The sequence below is a fragment of the Hemitrygon akajei genome, chromosome 3 (assembly GCF_048418815.1).
Source record: "Hemitrygon akajei chromosome 3, sHemAka1.3, whole genome shotgun sequence".
In the NCBI taxonomy this organism is placed as follows: Eukaryota; Metazoa; Chordata; class Chondrichthyes; order Myliobatiformes; family Dasyatidae; genus Hemitrygon; species Hemitrygon akajei.
In genome coordinates, this window is record NC_133126.1 from 114,129,481 (window position 1) to 114,142,694 (window position 13,214).

The window sequence follows — 13,214 nt, forward strand, 5'->3', positions numbered from 1 at the left end:
GTGGGAGGCGAGGGACGAGATTGCTGAGCCTCTGGCAATGATCTTTGCATCATCAATGGGAATGGGAGAGGTTCCAGAGGATTGGAAGGTTGCAGATGTTGTTCCCTTATTCAAGAAAGGGAGTAGAGATAGCCCGGGAAATTATAGACCAGTAAGCCTTACGTCAGTAGTTGGTAAGTTGATGGAGAAGATCCTGAGAGACAGGATTTATGAACATTTGGAGAGGTATAATATGATTAGGAATAGCCAGCATGGCTTAGTCAAAGGCGGGTTGTGCCTTACAAGCTTGACTGAATTTTTTGAGGATGTATCTAAACACATGAAGGTAGAGCAGTAGGTACAGTGTATATGGATTTGATCAATACATTTGATAAGGTACCCCATGCAAGGTTTATTGAGAAAGTAAAGAGGCATGGGATCCAAGGGAACATTGATTTGTGGATCCAGAACTGGCTTGCCCACTGAAGGCAAAGACTGGTTGTAGATGGGTCATATTCTGCATGCAGGTCAGTGACTGGTGGTGTGCCTCAGGGTTCTGTTCTGGGACCCCTTCGTGATTTTTATAAATGACCTGGATGAGGAAGTGGAGGGATGGGTTAGTAAATTTGCTGATGACACAAAGGTTGGGGGAGTTGTGGATAGTGTGGAGGGCTGTCAAGGGTTACAGCGGGATATCGATAGGATGCAAAACAGGGTTGAGAAGTGGCAGATGGAATTCAACCCAGATAAGCGTGGTCATTCATTTTGGTAGGTCAAATATGAAAGCAGGATATAATATTAATGGTAAGACTCTTAGCAGTGTGGAGAATCAGAGGGATCTTGGGGTCCGAGTCCATAGGACACTCAAAGCTGCTGCGCAGGTTGACTGTGTGGTTAAGAAGGCGTACAGTGTATTGGCCTTCATCAACCGTGGGATTGCGTTTAAGAGCCGAGAGGTAATGTTACGGCTATATCGGACCCTGGTCAGACCCCACTTAGAGTACTGTGCTCATCTCTGGTCACCTCAGATGTCAAAACTCTGGAAAAGCTGCCGAGGAGATTTACAAGGCTGTTGCCTGGACTGGGGAGTATGTCTTATGAGAATAGGTTGAGTGAACTGGGCCTTTTCTCCTTGGAGCAACAGAGAATGAGAGGTGACCTGATATAAGACGATGAGAGACATTAATCATGTGGATAGTCAGAAGCTTTTTCTCAGGGTTGAAATGGCTAACATAAGAGGGCACAGTTATAAAGAGCTTGGAAGTAGGTACAGAGGAGATTTCAGGGGTAGGTTTTTTTTTACGCAGAGAGTGGTGAGTGTGGGGAATGGGCTGTCAGCGATGGTGGCAGAGGTGGATACAATAGGGTCTTTTAAAATAGAGGGCTATGGGTAACCCTAGGTAATTTCTAAAGTACATGTTTGGTACAGCTTTGTGAGCTGAAGGGCCTGGTATTGTGCTGTAGGTTTTCTATGTTTCTCTATTACACTCTCAAGAAGATACCTGTCAACAATCAAGTGCTTTATCAATCTGGAATCAATTTTTGATCTCCACAGATACATTATGTTCTATTTTTATACTTCAGCTGTAATGTATCTAGTTTTGTTAAAGAATATGATGTTAGAGCTTTAACTAACCAACCATGTGATATCTCTTTTGTGTGTCGCTCTAGCTTAAACTCAGAGCAACTCACAAAATACTGAAAGAACGCAGCAGGTCAGGCAGCAAGTGGATAATCAATGTCTTGGGCCAAGACCCTTCATCTGGAAGAGCTTAATCCCATTCTGTCTTGTCATACAGTACATTATATGACTGATCTTTGGAGTGAAACTGTTAGTAATTATGTGAATCACTTTCTTTACCTCTCACAGATAACTCAGTTTCCAAGGTTGCTGCCCACTGCTTTCCATTTGAGTTCATTGCAGCCCTTTTGCATGATGCTTTGCTGGCCAGCACAGTACAATAATTAATCTATTGTTATCAAAATCAGGTGACATTTCAATCTAAAAAGTAATTCAGCCATGATTCTGATGAATGGATCATTTTCAGTTGTTATTACTCTCTCTCCTTATCCTCTGCAACTTCTTATACCAGGTAGATTTCCTGTGCTAAATATATACATTATTACATTGCACATTATCCAGCAATTGCTGGATACTACTCCAGAGGTTTCTTGCAACAGGTTCAACTTAGCTTATCGTCTCACTTTTTCACCAAAGTCCTGAAATAGACCCTGCAACTCACTGAGTCCATATCAGCCTTCAGACACCCATTTGCACTAATCTAAATTTATTCTCCCCTGAATTCACATTAACACCTCTAGCTTTTACCACTCACCTACACCACTAGGGGCAATTTATGGGCAAAAGGCAAAAACTGTAGCATATGTGATGCCCTGTTCTGCTCTGTCTCTCCAGTTGAACTTGCTGCTGAACCCTACCTTTTTGATACTGGTGAAGCCATTAAAAACATTTACTGTACTGAAGAATTAAGTATTCCTAGCGATTAAATTTGGAATTAATGATCAAATTAAATTTAACATCAGAATTAAATATGGTGGATTTCGATTGATTGGAACACATCGGATCCAGTACATTTTGGTCCAATTAAGCGGCTATCCTAATTAGCTGACGTTTCATAAAAATAGTTAAAAATGTATTAAACTTCCATTTAATTGAGTAACAAATTATGTATTGAAATGAAATACAGAACTACTATAGTATAATACAGCTGTATTAGTTCCTAATACTTATCATTGGAGGAATTCATCCAGAGTGCCCTGCCATGTTCTTTTGTTTGACTGTAAATAGATGGATAGATAGATAGATACTTTATTCATCCCCATGGGGAAATTCAACTTTTTTTTCCCCAATGTCCCATACACTTGTTGTAGCAAAACTAATTACATACAATACTTAACTCAGTAAAAAATATGATATACATCTAAATCACTATCTCAAAAAGCATTAATAATAGCTTTTTAAAAGTTCTTAAGTCCTGGCGGTAGAATTGTAAAGCCTAATGGCATTGGGGAGTATTGACCTCTTCATCCTGTCTGAGGAGCATTGCATCGATAGTAACCTGTCACTGAAACTGCTTCTCTGTCTCTGGATGGTGCTATGTAGAGGATGTTCAGAGTTATCCATAATTGACCGTAGCCTACTCAGCGCCCTTCGCTCAGCTACCGATGTTAAACTCTCCAGTACTTTGCCCACGACAGAGCCCGCCTTCCTTACCAGCTTATTAAGACGTGAGGCGTCCCTCTTCTTAATGCTTCCTCCCCAACACGCCACCACAAAGAAGAGGGCGCTCTCCACAACTGACCTATAGAACATCTTCAGCATCTCACTACAGACATTGAATGACGCCAACCTTCTAAGGAAGTACAGTCGACTCTGTACCTTCCTGCACAAGGCATCTGTGTTGGCAGTCCAGTCTAGCTTCTCGTCTAACTGTACTCCCAGATACTTGTAGGTCTTAACCTGCTCCACACATTCTCCATTAATGATCACTGGCTCCATATGAGGCCTAGATCTAAATGAACAAATTTAGTGCAGATAATGGACTGCCTTCAAACATTGCTTTTGATGATTGCATCCTCCAAATATTTATATTCATTGTTACACTCAAGAAGATTGTTGACACCTTCGAATTCTTCATAGGTCCTAACCTGGAGTAGTGAAATCATTTAATTTTCACTCCTGGTCGTTTCCGGCAACTACAAGCCTGAATCCCTAAAACCGCAGTGAGAAAAACAGCCCCACATTGTGTATTTCTCATCAGCTATCAGTGATAAAATTCACTGCTTTTTGAATGCCAGCACACACAACTAACACTTTTTAAAAACTGGTTGTTCTAAGCACAGAGTAGTGTTTAATAGCTACACAAGTGCATACGACTGACACTAGTTAGGCTTCTGCAAAGTCTCCTATCCCCCTTAAGCAGCATAGTGTCACAAATATATGGAGGGAATCCAGCTATTTTCTCAACTAGTTTCTGCTCTTTAGAAGTTGTCCCAAATAAGTGGCTGTCCCAATTAACCAATGGCTCAATTTACCAGAATCCACAGTATTTGATTTGGATTGAAAATAAGGAGTAAGGATTAGTTAAGAGTTAAGGTTCATTAGGATAACAGTTACCAGGCTTCCCTAGAGATCTTTGAACTTCATGGGAGATAAAAGTGTTCAATTGAAAATTTGAAAACATTCTCTTCACAACTATAAAAATACGCACTTTGGAGTAAAATATGAGCTTTAATACCATTCTATCACAAAACAAGACATTGATTAATGTTCCATATGCTTGGTGCACCCAAAGATTAGTATATCAGGCACATTGTAACAGAGGTGTGGAACAGGAATTTTAAAAGAGGAGGTTATTTGATCACATATTCAGGAATATGCTCAGTCTAAGATGGCAACACTAGTTAGAATTTAGGATCAGGATTAAATCAGATTTGGGAAATCAGCAGACACCAAACCTCTGAAGTCGAAGCCAAAGTCAAGTCTGTTGTCACACGCTCAAGTACATATATACACAGGTGCAATGAAAAACTTATTTGCAACAGCATCAAAGACACATAGCACTAGACAAGCAGTATTCACAAAAAAACATGTATTAAACATAAATGATACACTCTTTTTTACAAGAAAACACAATTAGAACAAAAATAACAAAATGATCAAAGTGCTGCTTTACTGGGGTAGTGATTAGAGTCTTGCAGGCTGGTTCAAGAACAGGATAATTGAAGGGAAGTCGCTGTTCTTCAACCTGGTGGTGAGGGATTTCGTGCTTCTGTACCTCCAGCCCAGAGGCAGCTGTGAGGTGATGGCATATCTCAGATGACGGAGATCTTTAATCATAGATGTTGCCTTCTTGAGGTAGTGTCTCCTGTAGATACTACTGATGGTGGGAAGGCATAAACTTGTGATGTATTGGGCAGAATCCACTGCTCTTTGTGGCTTCTTACAGCCCTGTGCATTCACATTGCTGTACAGGACCATGATGTAACCAGACAAAATACTTTCAACAAAACACCTGTAGAAGTTTGTTAGAGTGTTTGGTGATATGCCAAGCTTCCTTACCCTTCTAAGAAAGTAAAGACACTGGTGTCTCTTCCTTGTGACTGCATCTATGTGCTGGGCCCATGACAGATCATCCCATATGTTGATGCACAGGAATTTAAAGCAGCCAACACTCTCCACCGCCAATTCTCCAATGTAGATGAGCACATGTTCGCCCACCTGCCCCTTCCTGAGAGCAAGAATTAGCTCTTTAGTTTCATTGACATTGAGTGAGGGTTTATCGCATTGGTATCACTTAACAGGTGTCCAATCTCACTCCTGCTAGCTGAGTCATCACCACCAGCGGTTCGTCCAGCAACAGTGGGGTTGCTTACAAACTTGCATATGACATCGGAGCTATTCTTATCCACACAATTATGTGTGAATACGGAATGGAGTTGAGGGCTAAGTACATCCTTAAAGCGCACGTGTGGATGGTCAGCAAGAAAGAGGTGTTGTAACCAATTCTCACTGATCGAGGTTTACTGGTTAAGGAGCTGAGGATTCAGTGGAAGAGCAAAGCACAGAGGCCCAGGTCTTGAAGTTTGTTGATGAGTTTGAATGGGACAATTGTGTTGAATGCCAAGTTGCAGTTGACCAACAGCAGAATGACACGAGATGGTGTAGAGCAGAATGAAGAGCTGTGGAAATCGCATCTGCTGTTGAAATGTAGTGATGGGCAAAGTGAAGCAGATGCAGTTTAGCTCTGAGGGAAGAGTTGATTTGCTCCGTAACCAACCTCTTGAAGCACTTCGTTACAGCTGGTGCAAGTGCAACTCGACAATAGTCATTGAGGCAAATCTTCATGCTCCAACTGGACACCAGTACAGTAGATGCCTTTTTGAAGTAGGTATCTCAGATTGCGTAGGCTAGGGGTTGCTCATTTCCGTAAATACTCCAGCCAGTTGGTCCACCGAGATCTTATGTATTTGGCCAGCTACGTTATCTGGATCAGCTGCCTTTCTTGGGTTCACCCTCTTGAAGGATGCCTGGACGTCAGCCTCAGAGACTGAGATTACAGAATCATCTGGAGGTGCGAACGTTCATGTGGTGTGTCATGTCAGACCCTATGACAATGTGTATGAAAGATGCTGAGATCATCTGGGTCATTGCCACATGCTTCCTGATCTCACCTTGTAGGAAAATACATTGTGTGACCCCTGATTCCAGTTTAGTCTCAAATAAAAACAAATATCATGTAATTAAAATCCTTGGCTCATGAGTTAAATTTGATCCTGGAAAACTGAAGATGTGAACTGATACTTTCAAACCAGTTTTTTTGGCTTACTTAATAATGTTCATAAATAATATCCACCAATATACAGCTTAACCTGTTCTTTATATTTAATAGGTTCACACAGCTGGAAATCAACCTGTTCTTCAGTTATGTTGTGGACATGCTTCAGTCTTTGCATTCTCGTGTATTGGAGAAACAGCCAGAATCTGCCAGTGTTCTGCCCACTTTGTCTTCTATCTTGAAGAGGAAGGTTTGGGATAGGGAACTTGAAGCCACGTGGACAAGTGTACTCTCAGAACTTGGTCTCACTGACTCTGATGAAAAGGCTCTGTGCACATTCTTTGTAACCTATTACAATGAGGCCGAGTACTACCCACCTCCTGCAAGAAAGAAGTACAATCAGAACATCCAAGAGGTGTTAAATAAAGTTGTGTCCAGCCATATTCTACACCACTGTCTCCTCCATATTGTGCAGTTGTCAGATAAAGAAAATGACACGGTGGCAACTGGGAGTCATTAAGCCACCAAGACAACTGCACCACAGCTGCTTGCATCAGAGTGAGAAGCAAGGTCCATGTACAACTGGAAACTACCTGTCACGGAAATGGCATGATTGTTCACATTCTCATGCCTACACTTTACATTAATAAAGCCTGATCATTTGCAAAACTGACAAACACGGAGAATACAAAATAAGGGAAAGCAAAACTGCTGCTGGAATTTTAACAAGGATTGTAAAGCTAAATAAGTTGTTTTGTTTGATATGTACAGTAGATTCGCTGAAGGGTTATTGCAGTTTAATGAATCAAGGCTTCTTTTCAAATGAAACAGTAAGCCCTGGGAAATTAATCCCTCTTCATTGAAATCTCTGCAAGTGTCTTCTCTTGTTTCCTAACCTAGTTGTTCACTGTGACACAGTTGGTAGCATCCTTAAATTAGAAGGAAGTGGGATTTCCACTGGCCATATGCCACTTATTCCCTTTTGACCAACTCCCTTTTCCATGATACCTTAGTTTTATGCAAGGTTTTCTACTTCCAAACTATTATCATGTTTAATATATTGGGTATTAAATACGCATCAATTATGTAAACATTTTAGAACAACCTTTGGACTGCTCTTTGAAACAGATGTCATCTTGCATATTTGCTCTGTAAGTGACTGTATGGGAAACATTCACAAAGGTTTCCAGCCTTCCAAATGTGATGGGATGTATTATGTGGAATTGAAGCCCAGTAATAAACAAGCCTGGCCAAAATATCAGAGACTTCCTATAGTTGTGGTTATCTCAGGCAAATGTAGCATTCAGAATCTCTCACATTGGAGTAACACCAATGGAAGATGCCACTGACCCCATCCTGCACTAAAGCTCAGATAAACAACCATCAAATTAATGATTATAGTATCCACCTTTGGATGTTAGGTGAGACCATTGGATAAACCACTTGCTTTTCCTTAAAATAGCACCAAGGGACTTTTTAAGTCCACTGGGAGGGCTGATGGCATTTCTGTTAACAGTAGGTCCAACAGTTTACACTTCTGAAGGTGCTGCGATAATACTTTGGTACATCACAAACACAAGAAGGTCTGCAGCTGCTGGAAATCCAAAGCAATACACACAGAATTTTGGAGGAATCCAGCAGGTCAGGCAGCATCTACAGAAAAGAGTGAACTTTTGAGACCTGAAGAAGGGTCTCAGCCCAAAACATTGACTGTTTACTCTTTTCCATAGATACCTGATCTGCTGAGCTCCTTCAGTGTTCTGTGTGTATTGCAATACTTTGATGCAGTGTTGAGGAATTGGCTCAAGTCACTGGACTGTGATCTGAACCCATGCACTTGGATCAAATGCTGAATCATAGGTACGAATTTAAATTAGCTCACTTTTGGAAGGGCATGCAGGAGTGTCATGGATCTTATGTGTTGAATATTGTGACAGTATTGGGTTTGCTGATCACCAAGCTCTGATTCAAATGAAGACCTTAAGCCCTATTCAACGTAAATAGCCAGAGTACGCTCACTAAAGGGAGTTATGCTGTAACTACTCGATATCCAAAGACTAGTTTACTTTCCTGTTTATTTTCCTTGGCAATTTTAACTGCCAATTGCCACTATTTGAGCAAAAGGACCCTCCTTCCCTGCCCAGGAGAACATATTTCCAACTACCAAAGCAGTTTAAAAGACGGTTCAATTATTTTCAGTGATACATGGTTAAATCCAAACAACATTCTTAAAACACATTTAAAACTCAAAGGATTTATATCTTAGGACTTCCAAATTACAAACAATATCTAACACACAAAGGTATGTTTTGGAAACATGGGGTGAAACTAAAAAGACATACCCATGAATCACAGATAAACTAGTCATCCGTTGCAGAAATCAAAGCCAGAGGAATGGATTCTAGTTCACCCTGTGTTTCTTTCATGCTTCTGGATGTTCCTTGGTCTGTTCCTAATAAGCCTAAACTGCTCTCTTCACTTATAGTTTCCTTGCCACTTGGGTGACTTTACACACATTATTTACTTTCACATACCTTTTAACACAAATGGTCCAAAAGCTTCTTGGAGACACAGATCCCAGGTACCCACAATTAATAGTGTGTAGCTAACTTCCTTGGGTACATAAACCTTATTAACACATCAGTTATTGATATACCAAATGATTATGGTGTGCAAGCTTCCTCGAAATACACAACTTTGCCAGTGTTGACTGTTTTGAAACAAGCCCCATTAAAGAACCCATTGTTTTATATGTTACGAACCCCGTAACTGGGTGTCTTACCAGCAAAGATAGGAGTAGCCGTTGAAGTCTGATGATACTATTTTTAACAGTATTAGTAAAAATACACAAAAATAATATCAATGCAAATATACAGATAATATATGTCATCAATACTAAACCTAAAAGTGCGGGTATAATAATCATCAATAAGAAATAAGCTCTATCGTTGTCTAGGGGATAATGAATTGTCCGATGGAAATATAAAGTTCAGTTCAGTTCATACAGGCTGCAGTCGTTGCTGATCACCATGTGGCAATTGTTGGAGAGAGAGAGAGAGAGAGAGAGAGAAACTTGCCGACTTTCCTTGTTACGATCTTGATCCGTATTCGTCCTTTAGCTAGACCGTTCCGTGGAGGACTCGTCACCCAGGCAAGGATGGACACACACACAAGCCCCCCACCGGTCTCGTAACGTCTCTCCTGGTGCGTCTGAGGGGTGTTCCCCAGACCTGACTTTTTATCCCCACTCACGGGATCTCGGATGTCAATCAGGTTGGGATGATGCAATCCCTCAACCAGACCACTCTGGCTGCCCCCTGAGGGGTTTCAATGAATAGTACAGTACTCAATACACAATTCCTTCTCCAAGAGACAATAGCAGTAATCTCTCTCTTTGTCAATAGGAGACATTCCACCTTGTGTATTCTGGCGTGACATGATGTGTATCTCTCTCATTTCTTGGGTATCAGACCCGAAATAATAGCGATCTTGTGATTCTCAAAAGGGGGGGGCGGGCATTAGCTATTCTGTACCCTTCTGCCCATCAGAGTTGCGTAACATATACTACACCTCTTCAGCAATAAAACAGGTGCTATGGCCAATATCCTATGCTATAAATAGTGCTTGTTTGCAAAACTGTTTTTTTTCCAACTTTGAGCTGATTACTACTTTCTGTTTACATTAAGAAATGAAAACCAGGCTCCCATTTACAACTGGAAGCTAGCTGGAAATTTAACTTACAAATGTTTTGATCTTTAAAGTGGCAGTTGATGTGTTTAGAAAGCTAAGCTTGGCAAAAAAAAGCCCATTCCAGGAAGCAAATATATTGTATGTGAAATGATAACTTCCCATCTTTTCAGGTTCTTGTAAAAGGAGGGTTATAAAACTGCTTGACCCATTTGGTACATTTCCTTGAAATGTTACCGGTAAGAGCATAACGTTTCTGGCACTCAAAAAAAATTATGTAGAAAAATAATTTAAAATTACTGAAAGGCATGATATACTTTAAGCACTTCATTAAATCAAAGTCAAAGATATTTTAAGAATATTGAGCATTTTTAAAACTAAGAGCCCAATAAAAATCCATTCCAGAGTGGCGTCTAACTGAGCATACCTCAGCTGATCTCTCCCATGTAAAAAAAGGAGGTGAAAAAGCAACTGAGCTTCCACCAACTTGGCTGAGGACTCGTTCATCTGAAATCTAAGTATTGTGCACAAGACTCTCTTCCCAGGCTAAACTTCTTGAAGGGTACACCGCAAGAGGTGCAGGCTCATTGGGCCAGAGGGGCCCCATTACTCTGCTATATCTTTAAACCAGATATTAAAAAACACCATTCAGTGGCAAAATGTATGGGCAAACTTGAAAGCTATTGTCAGTTATGTGGGGCAAATCAGAGAATGCTGCCAGAATTATAGGCATTTGTGAGTAATTTCTGTCACATCTGAGTCAGTACTTATAAAGGGATTTCAAAATAATAAACTGCTATTGAAATGTGCTTCATATTTTAAATTGTAAAATTTAACCTGTGCATTTTGTATCACTGTTGAATACAGACAGACATACTTTATTGATCCCGAGGGAAATTAGGTTTCGTTACAACCGCACCAACCAAGAATAGTGAAGAAATATAGCAATATAAAACCATAAATAATTAAATAATAATAAGTTAATCATGTCAAGTGGAAATATGTCCAGGACCAGCCTATTGGCTCAGGGTGTCTGACACTCCAAGGAAGGAGTTGTAAAGTTTGATGGCCACAGGTAGGAATGACTTCCTATGACTCTCAGTGTTACATCTCGGTAGAATGAGTCTCTGGCTGAATGTACTCCTGTGTCTAACCAGTACATTATGGAGTGGATGGGAGTCATTGTCCAAGATGGCAGAGAGTCCAGTTCCACCCCCACAACATCACTGGCCTTACGAATGAGTTTGTTGATTCTACTGGTGTCTGCTACCCTCAGCCTACTGCCCCAGCACACAACAGCAAACATGATAGCACTGGCCACCACAGCCTCGTAGAACATCCTCAGCATCATCCGGCAGATGTTAAAGGACCTCAGTCTCCTCAGGAAATAGAGGTGGCTCTGACCCTTCTTATAGACAGCCTCAGTGTTCTTTGACCAGTCCAGTTTATTGTCAATTCGTATCCCCAGGTATTTGTAATCCTCCACCATGTCCACATTGACCCCTTGAATGGAAAAAGGGGTCACCGGTGCCTTAGCCCTCCTCAGGTCCACTACCAGCTCCCTATTCTTTTTCACATTAAGCTGCAGATGATTCTGCTCACACCATGTGACAAAGTTTCCCACCGTCACCCTGTACTCAGCCTCATCTCCCTTGCTGATGCATCCAACTATGGCAGAGTCATCAGAAAACTTTTGAAGATGGCAAGACTCTGTGTTGTAGCTGAAGTCCGAGGTGTAGATGGTGAAGAGAAAGGGAGACAGGACAGTCCCCTGTGGAGCCCCAGTGCTGCTGACCACTCTGTCTGACACACAGTGTTGCAAGCGCACGTACTGTGGTCTGCCAGTCAGGTAATCAATAATCCATGACACCAGGGAAGCATCTACCTGCATCACTGTCAGCTTCTCACCCAGCAGAGCAGGGCGGGTGGTGTTGAACAGACTGGAGAAGTCAAAAAAACGACCCTCACAGTGCTCGCCATACCATAAGACATAGGAGCAGAATTAGGCCATTTGGCCCATTGAGTCTGCTCTGCCAATGTATCACGGCTGATCCCTTTCTCCCCTCCCCAGCCCCACTCCCTGGTCTTCTCCCCGTAACTTTTGAGGCCATCCAATCAAGAATCTATCAAGCTCTGCCTTAAATACACCCAACGAACTGGCCTCCACACCTGCCTGTGGTAACAAATTCCACAAATTCACCACCATCTGGCAAAAGAAATTCCTCCACATCTGTTTTCAGTGGATGCCCCTCTATCCTGAGGCGGTGCCCTCTTGTTGTAGACTCTCCCACCATGGGAAACATCCTTTCCACATCTACTCTGTCCAGGCCTTTCAACATTCGAAAGTTTTCAATGTGATTCCCCCTCATCCTTCTGAATTCCAGTGAATAGAGAGCCAGAGTCATTAAATGTTCCTCGTATGATAACCCTTTCATTCCTGGAATCATCCTTGTGAACCTCCTCTGAACCCTAACACCAACACATCTTTTCTTAGATAAGGAACCCAAAACTGTTCACAATACTCAAATCACAAACAAGAGAAAATTTGCAGATGTCAGAAATCCAAGCAACACACACACACGTACAGTCGACTGTACTCTTTTCCATAGATGCTGCCTGGCCTGCTGAGTTCCTCCAGCATTTTGTGTGTTGCTCATTATACTCAAGGTGAGGCCTCACCAGGGCCTTATAAAGCCTCAGCATCACACCCCTGCTCTTGTATTCTAAACCTCTTGAAATGAATCCTAACATTGGACTTGCCTTCCTCACCACTGACTCAACCTGCAAGATAACTTTTAGGGTGTTCTGCACAAGGACTCCCAAGTCCTTTTGCATCTCAGATTTTTTGGTTTTCTCCCCATTTAGAAAATAGTCTGTATGTTTATTTCTGCTACCAAAGTGCATGACCATGCATATTCCAACATAGTATTTAATTTGCCACTTTCTTGCCCAATTTCCTAATCTGTCTTAAGTCCTTCTGCAGCCTACCTGTTTCCTCAACACTGTCTGCCCCTCCACCAATCTTCATATCATCTACCAACTTGGCAACAAAGCCATCTATTCCATCATCTAAATCATTGATATACAGCATAAAAAGTGGTCCCAACACCGACCCCTGCAGAACACCACTAGTCACTGGTAGCCAACCAGAAAAGGATCCTTTTATTCCCTCTTGCTGCCTCCTACCAATCAGCCAATGCTCTAACCATGCCAGTAACTTTCCTGTAATACCATGGGCTCTTAACCTGG

General features: G+C 41.6%; 1 protein-coding gene across 1 annotated transcript in view; it reads left to right on the forward strand.

Annotated features, from left to right (window-relative positions):
- The window catches only part of LOC140725317 (single-pass membrane and coiled-coil domain-containing protein 1-like), a 60,009-nt gene extending 52,477 nt beyond the window's left edge, over positions 1-7,532 (forward strand). The window contains exon 3 of the mRNA XM_073040632.1: positions 6,393-7,532. Within this exon, the coding sequence (XP_072896733.1) occupies positions 6,393-6,798 (406 nt within the window). The 3' untranslated portion in view covers positions 6,799-7,532. The remainder of the gene's footprint in view (positions 1-6,392) is intronic.
- The last annotated feature ends 5,682 nt before the right edge of the window (positions 7,533-13,214 follow it).